Raw genomic sequence first — 17,792 nt, 5'->3', positions numbered from 1 at the left:
TATTCATTCACAACCTGAAGCACATTCATACAAATTTTATGTCAGAAATCTGCTATAGTATATGATTTAACGGCAAAAAGTGAAGTTTAAGGAATGGTGTAGGTCAAACAATAGCCAAAATGTGAATTCTGATTGTCCATCCAACATCACCCCAGCAGTTCAAGGTAATTCTGAGTAGTTTCAACTCTATCCGAGGGTTACCCACTGGCTGCCTATGTTTACTTGTAAAAGTGAATGTTTTTGTAAAGAGGAATTTTCTTATCTTCAAAACTCATTCAAACGTAATGTACCCACGATTTATTCACAGTTTCCTTTGATTTCACATTTGATCATTTCTTGTGAACACATAAAATGATGCCTTTCTAGTAACCCCTACAGTCATCAAAATATCTTCACAAAAGACAGATCCTGATTGGTTTATAGATCCTCTAACAACAGAGGAACTTTGGAGACAAAATTATGCTTAATAGGGTAGTTGGGGGGGGGGAAGCATCTCTCACACAAGTTCACTGTGTGGCATGGGCAGTTACAGGCAGTTCAGGTGTCAATGGGAGCAGAGCAAGTTCCTTGTATAGTTGCACAACAACCAAGTTTGTTCAAATGGAATATCAGGTTACAGCTGCTGGACAACTAAGCTTAATTAAATGGAATAACAGGTCACATAAATTTTTCCTACACTCTACCAACTGAATTTGAATGATTAACCCTGATCAGGTAAATGTAGTCTGTGTGGGAAGGTTCTTAACCCTTCAACTCCCAAACCAAATTCTTAATTCTCCTTACTGTCAATCATACAACTGTTATAATGTTGGTTCAGAGAATTGAGGGTTGGATCAACTGATTATCCCCAAATTGATATTTTTCTTTTTTTTCATCACTTATTTGCTTGATATTGTATTAATACTGTAAGGAGAAATTGTCTTGGTCACTCATGGGAATGAAAGGGTTAAGAGGGAAATAGGGGTGAATGGGAAAAAAAAAACACTATTTTCTACAGTGCCTTTTTAAAGTCTGTTTGTGACTGACAAAACCGCTAACCGTTCACCTGAAAACCATGTGATCCCCAGAAGAGCCTCCAACCCCCCTCCCTTGATGATAAAATGATAACTGGTTGCATATCATTTAAGTGTTTGTGTCTGGCCCTAACTTGACCCTTTAACACCCAAGATCTCATAAGTGATTCTCTTTACTGTCTGCCATACAGTTCTTGTTATGTTAGTTTGGAGAATTTTGTATTAGATCAAGTTATAATCCCTTAATTGATATTTTTCTTCACTCTCATCACTTGTCTACTTGATATTGTAAGGAGAAATTCTGTCTTGGTCACTCATGGGATTTAAAGGGTTAGACACTTGATGTTATTGAAAATTGTCATCTATCAGAAAATCTCTAAACAAAATGTAAAAGGAGGAGTAACATAATGGTCACTTTTGATGTTAAAAGTGACAAATCTCCCAAGAAAAACAGATTTTCCTTTGAGTGACTACATTACAAAGAGAAAGGTGATTTGGATTCATTAACACACTTTTATTTACCTTTCATTTTAATAGCTAAAGCCAAAATTCACATTTCAAAATCCCAATACTGAGATTAAAGCATGATCATTGCTTTATGTTGCATGCAGCTCTTTCCTTGAGTAGAGTGGTTCAGTGTCTTTATTGAATGAAGATGTAACCAAATTTCTTGATATTTTTGTCTCTGTTGTCTGCACTCCACAAAGCTCTGTATCCACACACATTTTCGTATCCTGATCCTCCTTCACCAGATCCGATTCTGGAATCTGGGGAATTGCAATCATCTTGTTCATTGCCAATGACACTTATCTGTACCCTGCTGAATCCATTACCTGCTACATGTGAATTGAACCCTTCATGCCATGGCATATCTTAGTGAAGGAAGTGCTTCAGTAGGTTGGAAACAGGGTCTCCAAGTGATCCAATCTGGTGACTCCATTTTTGAGAGACTGAAGACCTGAAGGTAACTGAAGGTTTCCTGCAAGATAAGGAAATTTTCAACTTAGCATCCATTACATTGGTATTACTTCACTTTGTTCTATGAGTGGTCCAGCAAACTTGCACTAATCTCTCACCTGGTCAGATGCGATACTTAACCCAATCATGATTAACCCTTAAACCACTAAGAGCTGACTAGCATCTAATTTCTCCCTACATTATCAACCCTTGTTCATATGATTTGGTCAGAGAATGAGTATTTCAACCCCAAAATGGTGTACAACAGAATTTTACCCTCATTAAAGTTTACTTTTTCCATCTCTCTTAACCCTTTAACTCCCATAAGTGACCAAGACAGAATTTCTCCTTGCGATATCAATACAATATCAAGCAGATAAGTGACAAAAATAAAGAAATATATCAGTTAGAGGATTAGTAGTTGATCCAATACCAAATTCTCCAAACTAACATCACAAGAACTGTATGGTAGACAGTAAGGAGAATTACTAATGAGATCTTGGTGCAAGATCTGAACTTAAAGGTGAAATGATTGACAAGTTGACTCTGACATACAATCAAACTCGCCAAGCTGTGATTACAAGGGAATTGATAGAGATCATCTCAGGAGCTGCTGCACTGGATTAGATTGAGAACTTTTTATGAAAATGATGTCTTAAGTAATGTTTATAACTGTTGAAATAAAGAAGCCCTTGGAGGTGTGTTTCCATCCTTGACAAAATTTGGTCTTGAATTGTACTCACAATAATGCGTATTGAGTCATCTCAACTAAGGACAACTAAGCTTATTCAAGTGGAATTTCAGGCTACAGCTGCAGGACAACTAAGCTTATTCAAATGGAATATCAGGAGACATTGTACATGCATTTTTTCCTACATTCTACTACTTGAATTTCAATGATTAACCCCTATCAGGTAAATGTGGCTTGTGTGGTGAGGTTCTAAAGAAGGGAATGGGGGTGAACGGGAAAAATACAAAAGAAAAAAGACTCGATTTTCTACAATGCCTCTATAGTCTGTTTGTGAATGACAGATCCCCTCACCGTTCACCTGAAAACCATGTGATCCCCCCAAAAATCATCTCAGGCCCCCCTCTTGGCAATAAAATATTAACTCGTCACTAATATTATCATGGTCTGCTATTTATTTTCTGTAATTTAAGTGTTTGTGTCTGGCCCTCACTTTAAAACTTGATTTAATTCAAAATTGTCAACTGCCATACAGTCTGTGGATAAAATGTTAACCATTAACTCTCAAGATCTAATCATCAATTCTTCACTCTAGCTGCCACACATTTCTTTGTAAGTTAGTTATGAGGATTTGATGCTAAATCAAGATAACAACTTCTATCAGATAAGTTTGATTGTTCTCATTACCTAATTGTCGGACAATTTCTGGATATTATAGGGAGAAGTTACATGTTCATCACTTCTGGGACTTAAAGGGTTAAAGGAGAAGTAACTTAATAGCCACTTGTGAGAGTAAAAGTGATAAATCTCCCAAGAAAGACAGACTTTCCTTTGTGTAACTACAATGCAAAGAGAAACCTGTCTTAATTCACTGACCCACTTTCATTTTCCCTTCATTTAACAGCAAAAGCAAAAACCCATATTTAACCCTATAACTCCCACAAGTGATTAACAAGTAACTTCTCCCTATAATATTCAGTCATTATCCAATAAAAAGTTAATGAGAATACCCAAATTTATCAGGTAGAAGTTGTTATCTTGATCTACCATCAAATCCTTATAACTAGCTTACAAAAAATGTGTAGCAGCTAGAGGGGAGAATTGATAATTGGATCCTGAGAGTTAAAGGTTTAAAATTCCACCTGAAATTAGAGCATGATAATTACTCCATGTTGCATGCAGCTTTTTCTTGGAGCAGAGCAGTTCAGTGTCTTAAATAAAGGAAAATGTATCCAAATACCTTGATATTTTTGTCTCCAGTGTCTGCCCTCTACAAAGCTCTTTTTCCTCATGCATTTTCATATCCTGATCCTCCTCTGCCATATCCGATTCTGGAATAAGGGGAACTGCAAAGGATGTGCTCCAGTAGGTTGGTAACACAGCCTCCAAGTGATCCAATCCTGTGACTCCATTTTTGGGAGGAACTGAAGATCTGGAAGACCACGCTTTTGAATTGTAACTGAAGGTGTCCTGCAAGATAAGGAAATTTTCAACTTAGCATCCACTGCATTGGTATCGCTTCACTTTGCTGTATGAGTGGTCCAACAAACTCACATCAATCTCTCACCTGGTCAGATGCTATACTTAACCCAATCATGACTTAACCCTTCAACCACTGAGAGCTGACCAGCATCTGATTTCTCCCTACATTATTAACCCTGAATGAAACAGGAAGGTTATGAGAATAAAGGAAATAATCACCAACTGAAGAAGCTCTTGATCGCTGAACAAATTATTCTTGTATGAATAGAATATTATGGACAATGTACATTGTGATGTTAGGGTGCAGAAGGTTAATCACTCAAGTCTTCCTGCTCTTTGAAAAGTAGACTTTGTTTGTGTCTTGATTTAGAGTTATTATTTAGTCATTGTGATTGTTTTTTGTGATTACTTTAAATACTCAATCAAAATGTGCACCACATTTAAGAGTTACTCTCATATCAAAGTCACAAAAGGCTGAGCCATGAGCTTAAGAAAATCTCAGAGGACATCCTTGTTTATAAAAAGTGCCACATAAGGTGCTACAATATCTTTACTGTATTAAGACTAGGAAAGCATTTTGACCAACTGCATTATATCTAGGATGGCTTAATGTAATCTTCTCTAAAACAAAACAAAAACTGACTCAAAAAAGGGATGTAAAAGGAGTGGGCAAAATTAGAGGGAAGACAAATTTAGTATCACTATGCCCCAATTAAAACCAGTCATAAATTATTGCCTTAAGTTTGTTTTGAAAATTGAGAGTAATGCATTATTTAACAGATTCTTTATTATAAAAAAAATAGAGAAGCCTTGACAGTGCTCTGTTCTGTTGTAAAGCACTTAAGAAGTGGATTGAGAACTCTACCACTTCCTTCATGTTCTAGCAGCTTCCAACATGCTTAAATACAACAGAAATAGAGCACAGTCATGGCTTCTCTATTTGCTAAAGAAAGGGAGGACTATAAAAATTGACTGCTAGTGTAGGGGAAGAGATAGCAGATTTTTGGTCATAAGTTATGAAGTGATGTAAGTAGTAAGCCCCTGTATGTGTTGGTATTGTTTTGGTTCTGATGTCATTAGTAGATATCATTGCTTTAGTATGATGAGAAAGAAAGCAAATTTCCAAGTTGTTCATTTACTTGAATCTAGATATTGTACAGTTGAAATCTACTGATCACATTCTTGTTCCTATGAGCACTTCGAGGAAATAACACTTGCTGTCAAAAGATAACTGCTTTGTGAGATGTACTGGTAACCACTTGTGATGGATAATTATATTAAAAGATTTTAAAGTTGAGTTTGATGCCAACCTTTTTCTTTAGTTTTACTTGCACAGTAGTGAAATGGAAAATAAAAAGCATACATCAGTCATGGCTATATGATCATTAGTGTGATGGGCTTATAACAAAGGGAACACTTAATGTACGAACCTACCTCCACCGATATCGCACAGCTCGTTCTTGTTCGTCAAACATCATGCGTTAGCAATTTCAAGGAGTTCTTTCATACAGAAAGAGTCCCTCTTCAATTGTGGGGCAGCTACAACTCAGTGTTTTCAATTACATATTCAAAGTACTCTTGGTAGATACTTTTCTCCTCTCCATAAGTCAGGTTCTCCCTCATGGATTAGATCTCATCATCCAAGATTGGGTGAAGTAGACCATCTACTCCTCCATGCAGCTCTGGGAGAAAGAACAGTTCATCCGGTCTCCCACTGATAGTGTCATGGCTAGAGCCCCTAATTAAATTTGTGTACCAATGTTGTTTAATTTCATCCAGGTCATCTTGTAGTAATTGAGCGAAACAGAACCAAAGGCATGCCATTTGAATCTCATCTCCTGGGTTAAAGATTTCCTGTTCCATGAGACTTTTAAAGAAGTAAATCCACCACACAGACTTTTTTCTTCTTTAAAATGCCCCCTGGCCTTCAATCCTTTGGTTCGCCGGAGATGAACCATACTTGTGCGCTTCTGCATCTTGTGGAAATGAACATTGCATAGTTACAAAAATGGCGCCTTAATTAGCAGTATGTAGCCAGAGCTAGTCCCAGGTTTCGGTCGCTTCCAGCGACAGGTTTAGTCACCAGTACTTTGGTGTGTTTTAGCTTGCTTTTGTGTATCAGAAAATTTTGTTGTTCTGGAAAAGATTATCGTGTTTCAGAAGATTTTTTTGTGTTCTGGAAAATATTGTTGTGTTTTAAAAGATTTCGTTTTGTTGAAACGCCTATGACATTTCTTCCAATTTCTCCTTACTTGACTGCATACTCCATCCTTATGCTTTGTTGAGAGAATTTCTAACTTCATCAGACCAATCTTAAAAGGCTATTTTTATCAATTTGCTGCAACCAGCTGACCAATAGCAATTATTCTGCTTACAGTAATAGAATTATCCCCCTTTAGTAATGCATTTATGAAAGACTTTCCATTAAAAGCGTAAGCAGGGCCACTATGGCGATAACCACCCTCAAGAGAAAACCTAGACATAAGGTTTTTACAATGTCAATAGAGCCCACTCTCCCAAAGGCATGCTTTTAACACTCAACCACCATCTAGCCATGGAGTGTTAGCCCAGTGGCTGTGGTGTGAAAAGGGTACAATCATTACCACCGATCCTGTAATGCAGGCAGTCAAATAAGATGAATAAGACAAGCCCCTTCCAGCCTCATAGAAAACTGCCAGTTAGACAAGGGGTCTAATAACATACCCTCCCCACCCCTGGATTTTCCTTACAAGGCCATTTGCAACCCATCCTTAGATAGGTTAGTGGCTGGGCTGCATACGGGGTACTACCCTTGACGTTAATTAAGCCTTCAGCATTATTATCGGCAAGTCTGGCTAATGGCGGGGTATGCTCGTAACTCTAACCATCAAGATTTTGCAGCCCCTCCTCAGCCTATTGCTTTGGACTTTCAACCACCCTCCAGCCACATGGTGTTCACCCACTAACTGAGCTCTATCAACGCATGAACCTGACTGTCAATCTTGCAACATATCGGGCATTTTTTTGGCAATCCAATCAGATATACCTTTTGGACATAAAAGAAAAATTCAAACGCCAAGCATTAGCTGATTCTGAAAATGAAAAGAGACTTCCTTGCTATTTGCTAATCTATGGCCCCATACACTGGCAAAGCAAAATCTTACCATACTATTTAATTCCCCTATGCAACATCTTCCCGCTCATGTCTTGTGCAAGGCACGGCTATAAAAAAAATCACATATAAACAATCAAACTACATCAAAAATATGGCATTCAACCACTTCCCACAAAAACAACAATCTTAGTGGTCTCTTGACATGATAATGATTCTATTTTTACACAGTTTTAAAATAATGAAACGTAGAAGATAATTCTCAAATCAATAACTATGGCTTTTATTTATTACAGTCACCTGAGATAAATCTTTGAGTTTTAGAATTTTAGTCTGTCACGTCGCTTCTAATGGACCCATTACAGGATTCTCATGGAATTTACTTCAATCTTCAGTGTTTCAAATACACTACCTGGATTCAGAAATAGCCCCACAGTGTTTTGAAAGATTTGAAACTTTATGTGGGAATACCACCCATCAGCAATCTTCTTCTCTCGCTTTCAGTAAAAACTTTTTAGCTAAAGCTGAGCGAGACAAAATAAGGCTTTGAAACCTAACTTTTAGACTTCAAAGGAAGCCTCATCACCCTACTTCTTCACTTGGGTATCCATCGAGGATACTTGTTGCAGTGGCTTTCAGAAGTGAAACAGCTAGGAGAGCGTTGAAACAGGCCTCCCAACCCGCCTAAAAATTTCATTTTTTGTCAAGTTTTTCCGTACGAATCTTTGCCAACCGAATTTCGAAAATGTTACTGGAATTGGTCTTCATACTTCATTTTAAGAAATGACATTATCATATTCTCTGTTACAAGTCAGTCCCCTGAGAAATATTTTCGACTGAACGAGTTTTGCAAAATGTCTGCGGAATACGTCGAGATTGAATATATCAGTTCTACTACGATACTCTGATTCAGTTAGAAACTTATCCTACTTTTCATTCCCGAAAGTTTAAGTATGATTATACTCAGAGGATAAACTTGCATAAAAAGACTGGTGGACTTGCAGAACATGATTTGCTTCTTTATTTCCAGAATTTCTACTAGGAAAGCTTAATTTGGAACAAAGGAGAGGAGGAAATATGTTTTTTGAGAAGCTATCAGTAGAGTTAATGATCAAACCATATTGCATCTGTCAAAGAGTGTGAGCAGAACGCATTCAAAAACTGTTCAGTTTTAAATGGTCTTCGTAGCTTTTTGCTGAACTATTATGTAGTGGATGATTCCTACATTTGCTTCATGGATAGTTTCTCCCGCATTGCTGAGTAACACCTTAAAGGAACATCAAATTCATATGAAGAAGACCAATGCATGTATAGTCGATTTAATTTATCTCTTGTAATCAAAAATTACATGTATTCGACTTCTAAGGGAAAATAGCTGACTCGTGCTAGTAACTAGTTTTTTTTGGCTGGATTTTCTACTTCGTGACAACTATATAGAACAATAGCATGTTCTTCATTTCGGAACCTTGGATTTTCGCTTCATAAGTTTGGTTCTTTAATAAATTGGTCTGGCCTGTCCATCGGGAAAAATTGTTTTTATCACTATCACAGGATGAGAACAGTTACGACATGTTGAGCGGACGCATGGCACCCTCACATGACGACTTCTCAGTCGTCTACGTCCATCTGGCGATGGAGAGGAACCCACGACAAAATTAAAGGGGCAATAATAGATTAGATTTCTCGATGAGCGAAGATGTTCTTTCTCCAGAGAGCCTTCCCTAAACTGGGCTTTAAATCTTTCAAACACCATCCGTACAGAAATATGTCGATAAAAGGTGGAACACGTGTCAACATTTTCACGGCCGAAATGTTTATCGATGATGTGGCGTTTAGTTCTCCATCTCAGTCGAACGGGACTGTCCCTACATAACCTACAGTGACGGAAAGCCATGGCCAAAACAAAGAAAAGTAGAATTGTTTCCATTGCCTCAGGTTGTTGAATAACAAAATATGGCTTCCTTAAGGTAGCGTTCTTCCCAAAACTACAGGGCGTTGAATAACGAAATATGGCTTCCCAAAAAAGTGCCTATGTGTTTATGAAAAATTGTGCGAATTTCGTTGATGCCCTCGTGTCTAGTTTCCCTACAGCGCGCGGCCATTAGGCTCTTACCGATAGTGCTAGCACTTTTTCTGGCATTATTTGGCTTCGCGAGCTTTTTTTTTCACATTTTATCCCAAAAAGCACTGTTAGCATTATTTTGGATTTTCGACTGATTATTTGTATAATTTTGTATTAAAAAGCACAATCTGACTTTATTAATGTCGTCTAAAGCCGCATTTTGCCCTCATTTTAGTCAGAGGAGCTGAGGAGGCCTGGGGAATAGGTTTGATAGGTCAGCGGTTGCCTTCTAGAAACCCAGTTCATCACACTCGTTCCAGGATGGCGTCAACCACGTTGTCATCGAGGAACAATGGAAGTCAGCCAGCTAAGGCAAAGATAGCTCGAGAGCGTACTCTGCCATCAATCAGTGGGAAAAAAATAAGACTATAAGAATATTCTACGTTTAAAAAAATCGGGAAAAAGTGAGCATTTTTATGTAACCCACGAGTACTTTTTAAAAAAATTAGTATTATTTTAGCACTTTTTTTGGCAACGTACAGCGTACAGGCGGTGTGCGATTGCATTGCATTGTGGAAGCTTCATCTTCAATATGGCAAAGCAGCAGAAATCGGCAAACTTTGACTGAACATTCCGTAAAAGTTAGGCCGTTCCGTTTTCCTTTCACCGTAGGTAAATGTACTTTGATTTATTCTGAATGTGTAAAAGTAATTTTTGTACGTATTTGTCGCGTATGCACTTGAATACACTTTTACATACCCGAATTGAATATCGAAACTTCATCATTCAACGCAGTCTTCGCTGTCATCATCGTTTTCAAGATCTATACCTTAGCGGAGGGAGATGATGCCAAAATCGGCGTGATTTTGGCGAAGTTTGATGAGCATTTTGTTCCAAAACGGACCATAATTCACGAGCGAGCACGTTTTCACGAAAGGAATCAGAACAAAGGAGAGACAGTCGAGTCGTTCGTACGAAACCTTTATGAATTAGCTGAACACTGTGATTTTGGGACCGGTCGGAATCAGCAAATACGGGATAGGATTGTCATCGGAATCCTGGACTAAAAATGTGTCTCAGAAGTTGCAGTTGAAGTCGGATTTAACGCTGGAAACCGCCATCCAAATAGCTCGTCAGTAAGAAATGGTCAAGTCTCAGGTTACAGATCAGAATTCTCTTGCGTCGAAGAATGTGGACGAAATCCAAAGCAAAAAGACGCCAGTGAGTTCTCGTTGGCGAAAAGGTAAAGGGAAGAAAAAGGATTCATCCCAAAAACAAAGTCAAAAGAAGTGTGGCAGATGCGGTCTCCCTCACACAAAGCCAGAACAGTGTTTAGCAAAAGATAAGAAGTGTTTGAAATGCCAAAAGGTGGGTCACTTTGCAGCTGTCTGTTGTTCTAAGTCTGTAAGCGAAGTGAACAACAGTAGTGGTGGCGGTGCTACAAATGGCGACAGTGTTGATCGTTGGTTCTCATGTCCGTTGACTCCTGTGCAATAATTAATTGGAATGTCACGCAGCGCATGAAAATGAGCGGCACTGCGTGACATCTCAGCTCAAAGAACGGCTGCGTAAAAGTTTTGGCTTCGCTCTATTACAGTGTATGAAATACTACAGACATAAACAAAATCAAGATCAACAGAATGGAGATGTCTTAGATTTTTCAACAGTTGAAAGGTTGCTACATGGATGTTAAGGTATTCAAACTGTGTACTTGATGTGGGCAGCCAAACAGGAGCTCAGATCACGCTATCAGAGAATTAACAAAACCAAGAAACCCAGTTGAGTTCATATTCCCTTGAATCACTCACTACCATTCCTAGTATTGGTCAGCAAAAGAACAAAACTTCGTAACTATACATAAAAACGAACTCCCTGGGATTCCAATATCATATTATTTTTCTCAGGGGCAAACCATTTGAAAATGTAAATTTACTCGAAAAAAGGAGAGAGGTAGACAATTCTCAAAGTTTGATAGCTGCCGTCTAACTGTCTTGAGTACCCCCTGATTTCAGTGAGTCTCGACGATAGCTGAGGAGTTATTGTAAACCCCACTCTAACCCTTGAAACGCCTTTTATATTCCTTACAATTTTTTTTGCTTGAACGCATACTCCATCCTTACACTTTGTTGATAGAATTTCTACCTTCATCAGACCAATCTTAATGGGCTGTTTTTATCAATTTGCTGCAACCAACTGACAAAGAGCAATTATTCTGTTCACTGTAAATGAAGTATTCACTTTTACTGGCAAACTTCGAATGACCATCGATATCAACGGCACGTCAGCCAGTGTAATTTGTCCAATCTTTCAAGAATTTTCTGTTTAAATCATTGTAGCCAAATGGGTAATGCATCAATGAAACAACTTCCATTTGACGCGTAAGCAGGGCCACTATGACGATACACGCCTTCAAACAAAGCAATCAAGGTTTTTGCAATTTCAATAGAGTCCTCTCGCCCAAAAAGGCATGATTTTGACACTCAGCCACCCTCCAGCTATGGAGTGTTAGCGTAGTGGCTGAGGTGACAGGGTGCAAGCCTGACTACCAAGCCTGTAGGCTGTCAAACAAGATGAAAAAGACAGGCCCCTTCCAGGCTCAGAAAAAAATGGCAGTCAGATATAGGTTCCAATAACCTACCTGTAACAGCCGTCAATTCGATGTCAATTCCACGTTTTATTCGATCCGATCAACTACGCTCAGCACACCGTTCGAATACAATACCGTACAAGAAATCCTTACAAACAAGCAATTGTCTCTATCCGTAACCTTGAAAACTGCTGAAATATCCGTAATGCTTCCGTAATGTTCTATTCCTTCGATGTGAGACTAGTTAAACGATCCTTATCCGAGAAATAAAGGCGAAAATAACAAGCGATAAAAGCACATATATGCCGAGGTTTGACCTAGTGTCGAATGACAACACCTCGGCGCAGACTGGGCCTAGTGCACAGGACACCTAGCATTTACACTACCCCTCCCACCCCCAGAGCCTTCCACAAAGAGCCATTTGCAACCCATCCTTGGATAGGTTAGTGGCTGGGTTGCATGTAGGGCACTACCTTTGACGTTAAGCCCCCTGCATTTTCATCGACTAGTCTGGCTTGAAGGTGGGTGATGCTCCTAACCCTAGCCATTAAGGTTTTGCAGCCCCTCCTAAACATACTACTTTAGACTTTTAACCACCCTCCAACTACAGGGTATTCACCCACCAACTGAGCTCTATCAAGCCATAAACCTGACTGTCAATCTTGCCACATATCGTGCATGTTTTTGCAAATTCGATCAGATATATTTTTTGGACATGAAAGGGAAATTAAAACGGCAAGCATTACATGATTCTTGAAAATGAAACAAGACTCCTTTAATTTTTGCCAATCTAAAGGCCCCCAAACACACTAGCAAAGCAAAACCTTACCATAATATTTAATTCCTCTGTGTAACATCTTCCCGCTCAAGTCTCGTGCTGGTTGCTGCGAAAAACCACATTCAAACAATCAAACTACATCAAAAATATAGCATTCAACTATTTCCAACAAAGACAACACTACAAGAGGTCTTTTAAAAGCCACTAAATCACTCGTACAAGAATAGACATGATTAAAGTTTTATATTATACACAATCTTAAAAATAATGAAATGTAGGAGATAATTCTCAAAACAATAACGAACAATGGCTTTTATTTATTACAGGGACCCGAGATAAATCTTTGAGTTTAAGCCTTTTTGACTGTCATACACGTTGCTTCTGACAGAGTCAATCCAGAATTTTCATGGAATTTGCTTCAATTTTCAGCCCTGGGAGATCGAGGATAGTAATACGCAGAAATAGCCCCACGGTGTTTTGAAAGATTTGAAACTTTATGTGGGACTACCACCCATCAGCAATCGTTTCCTCTTGATCAGTCGTCACTGCGAAAATTAACGGATTTTGCTTTTAGTAAAACTTTTTAGCTAAGGCTTTGAAACCTAATTCTTTAGACTTTAAAAGAAGCCTCATCACCTTTGTTCTTCACTTGGGTATCCTTCAAAGAAGGATACTCATCGCAGTGGCTTTCAGAAGTAAAGCAATTGGGAGAGAGTTAAAATAAGCTTCCTTACTCGCTTAGAAATGTCATTTTTTTACACATAACTTTATTATACTGTCTTGAATGGGAGGTTTTTCCGTACGAATCTTTGCCCCACCGAATTTTGAAAATGTTACTGGAGTTGGTCTACATGCTTAATTTGAAGAAATGACATTGTAGTATTCTCTGTTACAAGTCAGTTCCCTAAGAAATATTCTCGACTGAACGAGTTTTGTAAAATGTCTTCGGAATGCGTCCAGATTAAATATATCAGTTATACCACGGTGCTCTGATTCAGTTAGAAATAGACCTGCAGAACATTATTTTGTTCTTTATTTCAAAAATGTCTACTCTCCAACATTTCTAGGAAAGCTTAATTAGGAACATAGGAGAGATAGAAATATATTTTTGAGAATCGATCAGTAAAGTTAATGATAGTGTCTTGAATGGGAGGTTTTTCCGTACGAATCTTTGCCCAACCGAATTTTGAAAATGTTACTGGAATTGGTCTACACACTTCATTTGAAGAAATGAAATTATCATATTCTCTGTTACAAATCAGTTCCTGAGAAGTATTTTTGACTGGACGAGTTTTGCAAAATGTCTTTGGAATACGTCGAGATTAAATATATTAGTTATACTACGATACTCTGACTCAGTTAGAAATTTATCATAGTATTTGTTCCCGAAAGTTTTGGTATGATTATTCTTAATCATCCATTTTCAAAAGTACTTTTCTCCCCAGCCCCTCCTTCATGGGATCAGCTTGCGTAAGAAGACCGGTGGACTTGTAGATCATGATTTGGTTCTTTATTTTCAGAATATCTACTTTCCAACATTGCTAGGAAAGCTTCATTGGGAACATAGAAGAGACAGAAATATAGTTTTTGAGAAGTTGTCAGTAAAGTTAATGATCACACCAAACTGCATCTGTCAAACAGTGTGAGCAGAACGCTTTCAAAAACTGCTCAGATTTAAATGATATTCGTAGCATTCTGCTAAACTGTTATGTAGTGGATTATTCCTACATTTGCTTCATCATGTCGTTACAACTTAATGTAAAAATCTCAGCTGCATTCGCAAGGTACAGTTTTGTTTGTGTCTTAATTCAGTTTCAATTTGACTCGGCTAGTATCTAACGCATTTACATTGATTAAACTATATCATTTTGACTGGCTTTTCCACTTCATGGCTATAATAGATCGTTCTTCATTTAACCAGAACCAGAACTTTGCATTTAAGCTCCATAAGCTTCATTCTCAATGATAAATAATAATGATTAGAATAATTATAACGATTTGTTGACAGTTTTTCTACATGGTAGCTCTAAATCCGTCATACTAACTGAAAACTTACGACTTACATGATGCATAATGCACACAGTGTTATTCAAGAAACATTCACTATTTACATAAAGGAATTAAAAACTGTTAAAAACTAAATGATGTAACATACTATAGATACCATAGGAAAACTTATCGAGACAACTTATGAGTTTAAACGCATGTTTTCGCTGCTCTTAGAATTTTACAACAATCATTTGCGAAAGTATTGAAGTCTGGACACCGCCTTACATTTGCGGGTAGGGCATTGAATAAAGTCGCTAGTGAGTCCTGTAAAGTACCCTTAATTAGAGAAATTTCTATCCGAGGCGCATTACAAGAGCGTAGTGTACGTTGGGGATTGTGCCTAGGTGGTTGAAGGTATTCGGGCCAAGCCGCACTAACAAGAGCTCGATGTCTAAGCTTAAGAAAGTTTAATTGCGTATTTTCCAGTGTAGGTAGCCAGCCAAGCTCTATAACGTCCCTTTTTGAGCAGAAACGATTCAAGACAAAGCCAGCAGCAGCATTCTGAATGCGTTGTACTCTTTTCTGCAGAAATGAGGTAGGGGGATAAGTGACGGAGTCATTAAAGTTAAGTTTGGATAGCACGAGGCTTTGAACAAGAGACTTCTTAGTCTGTTGTGATGTCATATTCTTGATCTTCCTGAGAGTCGCTAGCACTCTATACCATGATGATGTGACCTCGTTCACATGTTCTGTCCATGCAACGTTCTCATTGAGCCAAGTTCCTAACAACTTGAATTTCATTACTCTGTCAATTGTCTTATCTTTAAAGGTGGACGGTAACAGTTTCCAGTACTTTTCAAGACTTATGAGTTTGATGGGTCACTATAACCATTCTATACCGGTTGACGCCAAAATCATGGTAACAAACTGCCCAATCATCGGGGAACAAGTTGCTGTTAATTTCGTGGCACAATAGGTTACCATAGCAACAATATGGCCTGCTAAAAACACCCTTAATTTTAGCTTTAAGCGCTTATAACTCAAAAACGAGCTCGGTGACCCCCATTTTTTATCATCGAATTGTAATTAACATGATAAGATGCAACTTTTTCCAAAGTTTAAAAAAATTCTGCGGAGGTGGCTCTGAGCCCCCTCCGCAGAATTTGCTGCTATGGTAACCTATTGTGCCACGAAATTAACAGCAACTTGTTCTCCGATGATTGGGCAGTTTTTTGATACCATGATTTTGTTGTGTCGTCTGCGTATTGAAAGCAAGGGGAGCCATCTTGTAGACAATCTTGCTCGTCATTCGCATAAAGATTAAAGAGAACGGGTCGAAGAATTGAGCCCTGTGGAACTCCAAATGGGACATTTTCAAGACTAGATCGTTTGTCATTGACTTTTACAAACTGTCGACGTAGCTCAGAAACCACAGAGACATCTTTAGCAGCAGCCTCCATCCGGAAAAATTGTGATCACCCTTCCGGGCACAGGAAGACCACAGTTAGAGCATCTTGAGGTGGCGCATACCACACGCACACAGCGGGTTTTACGATGTTGGACTCCCCGTTGTCGACTTCGAATCGGAAACGTACCCACGACGAAATCGAGGCGAAAGGAATATATTAACCTTCTCAATCGACGATCAAATTTTCCTTTCAGGATGCCTGCCCGAAGGTTTTCCTTGAATTTATCAAACACCATCGGTAGAGGAATGTCGGGATAGAATACGGAGATGTCATCAACACCTGTACGGTCGTAGTGTTTTTCAATAATGTGCTTTTTATGTAATTTCAGTCGCTTGATACTTTCCCTACACGAATAACACGAGGTATTCATGAAGGAAAATTTTGTGCCAGGCCTGTACTATCCATTCACAACTAGACTCCAAAGCTTATGATTAGGACTCTTAAAGAATTTATATTTTTTCATGTTGTGCGATCGTATCGAGCCGCCATGTTTGTTTGCATGTTGACACTTTTAGCTTCACATTTCCAACAAAGTTCTAATACTAAGTTAGGAAGATTGAGAGCAATACTCAGTGTAAATTCTGCGAAAGTTTCTGACCGCGGAGGGCGTAGTCTATTTAAAACCGCACGCCTGCCTAATTTGCATTTGATTTGCAGAATCATGATCATGCAAATCTGTCTCCCAGGCCGTCCGCCGGAAAATAAAGGATGAGGAAAGACAAGAGTTAGAGGAGTTATCCCCTCTTGTCAATACTTGTCTACTTTGGGATCATATACACAAGCTTTTGTAAATTATTTTGCACAGATCTCCTCGGTCTTTAAAAACTGAATTATTTGTGTTTATCTCACTCAAACTGCACTGGCTGCACTGCACAAAAAAATAAAGGAAAAAAAAGCTATTGCATAAGAAAAATGACGTTAAACTTGATTTCATGTTTTCTCAACACGAATTTTTCCTGAATCGTGGCTACTTTGACATACCTGAATTGAATATCGAAACTTCATCATTTAAATTAAAGAAGTCTTCGCTCAGATCATCGTGAAACGTTAACGACAGATGAAAAAGAAGCCGGCGTTGACAACGTCACCGCTTCTGGAACCCTAAATTAAAGAAGAAGAAAAACAAGTGAAAAGTTTTGCAAAGTATTTAACTTGACCAACTTTGAGTTAAAGCAGTGCAGAATCTCATACAACTGATTTTACATAAACTCACTTGACGGGAGATTAGAGTTTGGTAAGAAACTTATCATAGAGATATAAAGCTCCAGTCCTGTTTAGACAAATGTTTATGAGTCTTGCCTTAACATGTCGAAAGATCCTTTTAAGGTTTAATATAGGTTTAATCGAGTGTCCCCAATTAGTGCCTTGGCTCTAGAACGACTAGACAGAAATAAAGACTGTGTAGATATGTTTGTTTGTGATGGAAATAGACTAAATTCGTATAGCCCATTCTTTAAGTGCCAATGAGTTTGTCACTAATAACAAATGAGAAGAACAATTAAGAACAGTCGTGAACATCTATTGCAAGACATCTTCGCCGCCGAATTTTCCCAGAGATTCCCAATCAACCGATGTTGAAAAGGGTAATGATATTTATCGGATGGTGGTGACTGTAAATTCACAAAAATCAACCAGAATATGTCGTGGGTGTAATGTTCTCGTGACCTCGCACGAGT

At 38.4% G+C, this 17,792-nt stretch overlaps 2 protein-coding genes across 5 annotated transcripts in view; both read right to left on the bottom strand.

Annotated features, from left to right (window-relative positions):
- Nucleotides 1-1,518: 1,518 nt before the first annotated feature.
- The window catches only part of LOC131776406 (uncharacterized), a 28,257-nt gene continuing 11,983 nt past the window's right edge, over nt 1,519-17,792 (bottom strand). For 2 of the 4 annotated variants that reach the window (XM_066174111.1, XM_066174110.1), the window contains 7 exons: nt 17,098-17,217; nt 12,710-12,764; nt 7,284-7,341; nt 5,575-6,116; nt 4,226-4,316; nt 3,899-4,128; nt 1,519-1,992 (listed from right to left, as the gene is read on the bottom strand). In XM_066174111.1, coding sequence (XP_066030208.1) covers nt 1,887-1,992; nt 3,899-4,128; nt 4,226-4,255 — 366 coding nt within the window. In that variant the 5' untranslated portion in view covers nt 4,256-4,316; nt 5,575-6,116; nt 7,284-7,341; nt 12,710-12,764; nt 17,098-17,217 and the 3' untranslated portion in view covers nt 1,519-1,886. Of the gene's footprint in view, nt 1,993-3,898; nt 4,129-4,225; nt 4,317-5,574; nt 7,205-7,283; nt 7,342-12,709; nt 12,765-17,097; nt 17,218-17,792 lie in introns of those variants that run through there. The other 2 variants (XM_066174113.1, XM_066174112.1) reach the window with 2 other exon arrangements.
- Nucleotides 14,855-16,107, bottom strand: LOC136284475 (uncharacterized). Its single transcript, XM_066174818.1, has 2 exons — nt 15,887-16,107; nt 14,855-15,509 (listed from the first exon to the last, which is right to left on the bottom strand). The coding sequence occupies exons 1-2, from the start codon at nt 16,105-16,107 to the stop codon at nt 14,855-14,857; spliced, it is 876 nt and encodes a 291-aa protein (XP_066030915.1).

This window comes from Pocillopora verrucosa, chromosome 11 (assembly GCF_036669915.1).
Source record: "Pocillopora verrucosa isolate sample1 chromosome 11, ASM3666991v2, whole genome shotgun sequence".
Classification (NCBI taxonomy): Eukaryota; Metazoa; Cnidaria; class Anthozoa; order Scleractinia; family Pocilloporidae; genus Pocillopora; species Pocillopora verrucosa.
Note: the sequence above shows the minus strand (reverse complement) of the source record. Positions and strands in the feature narration are given on the sequence as shown.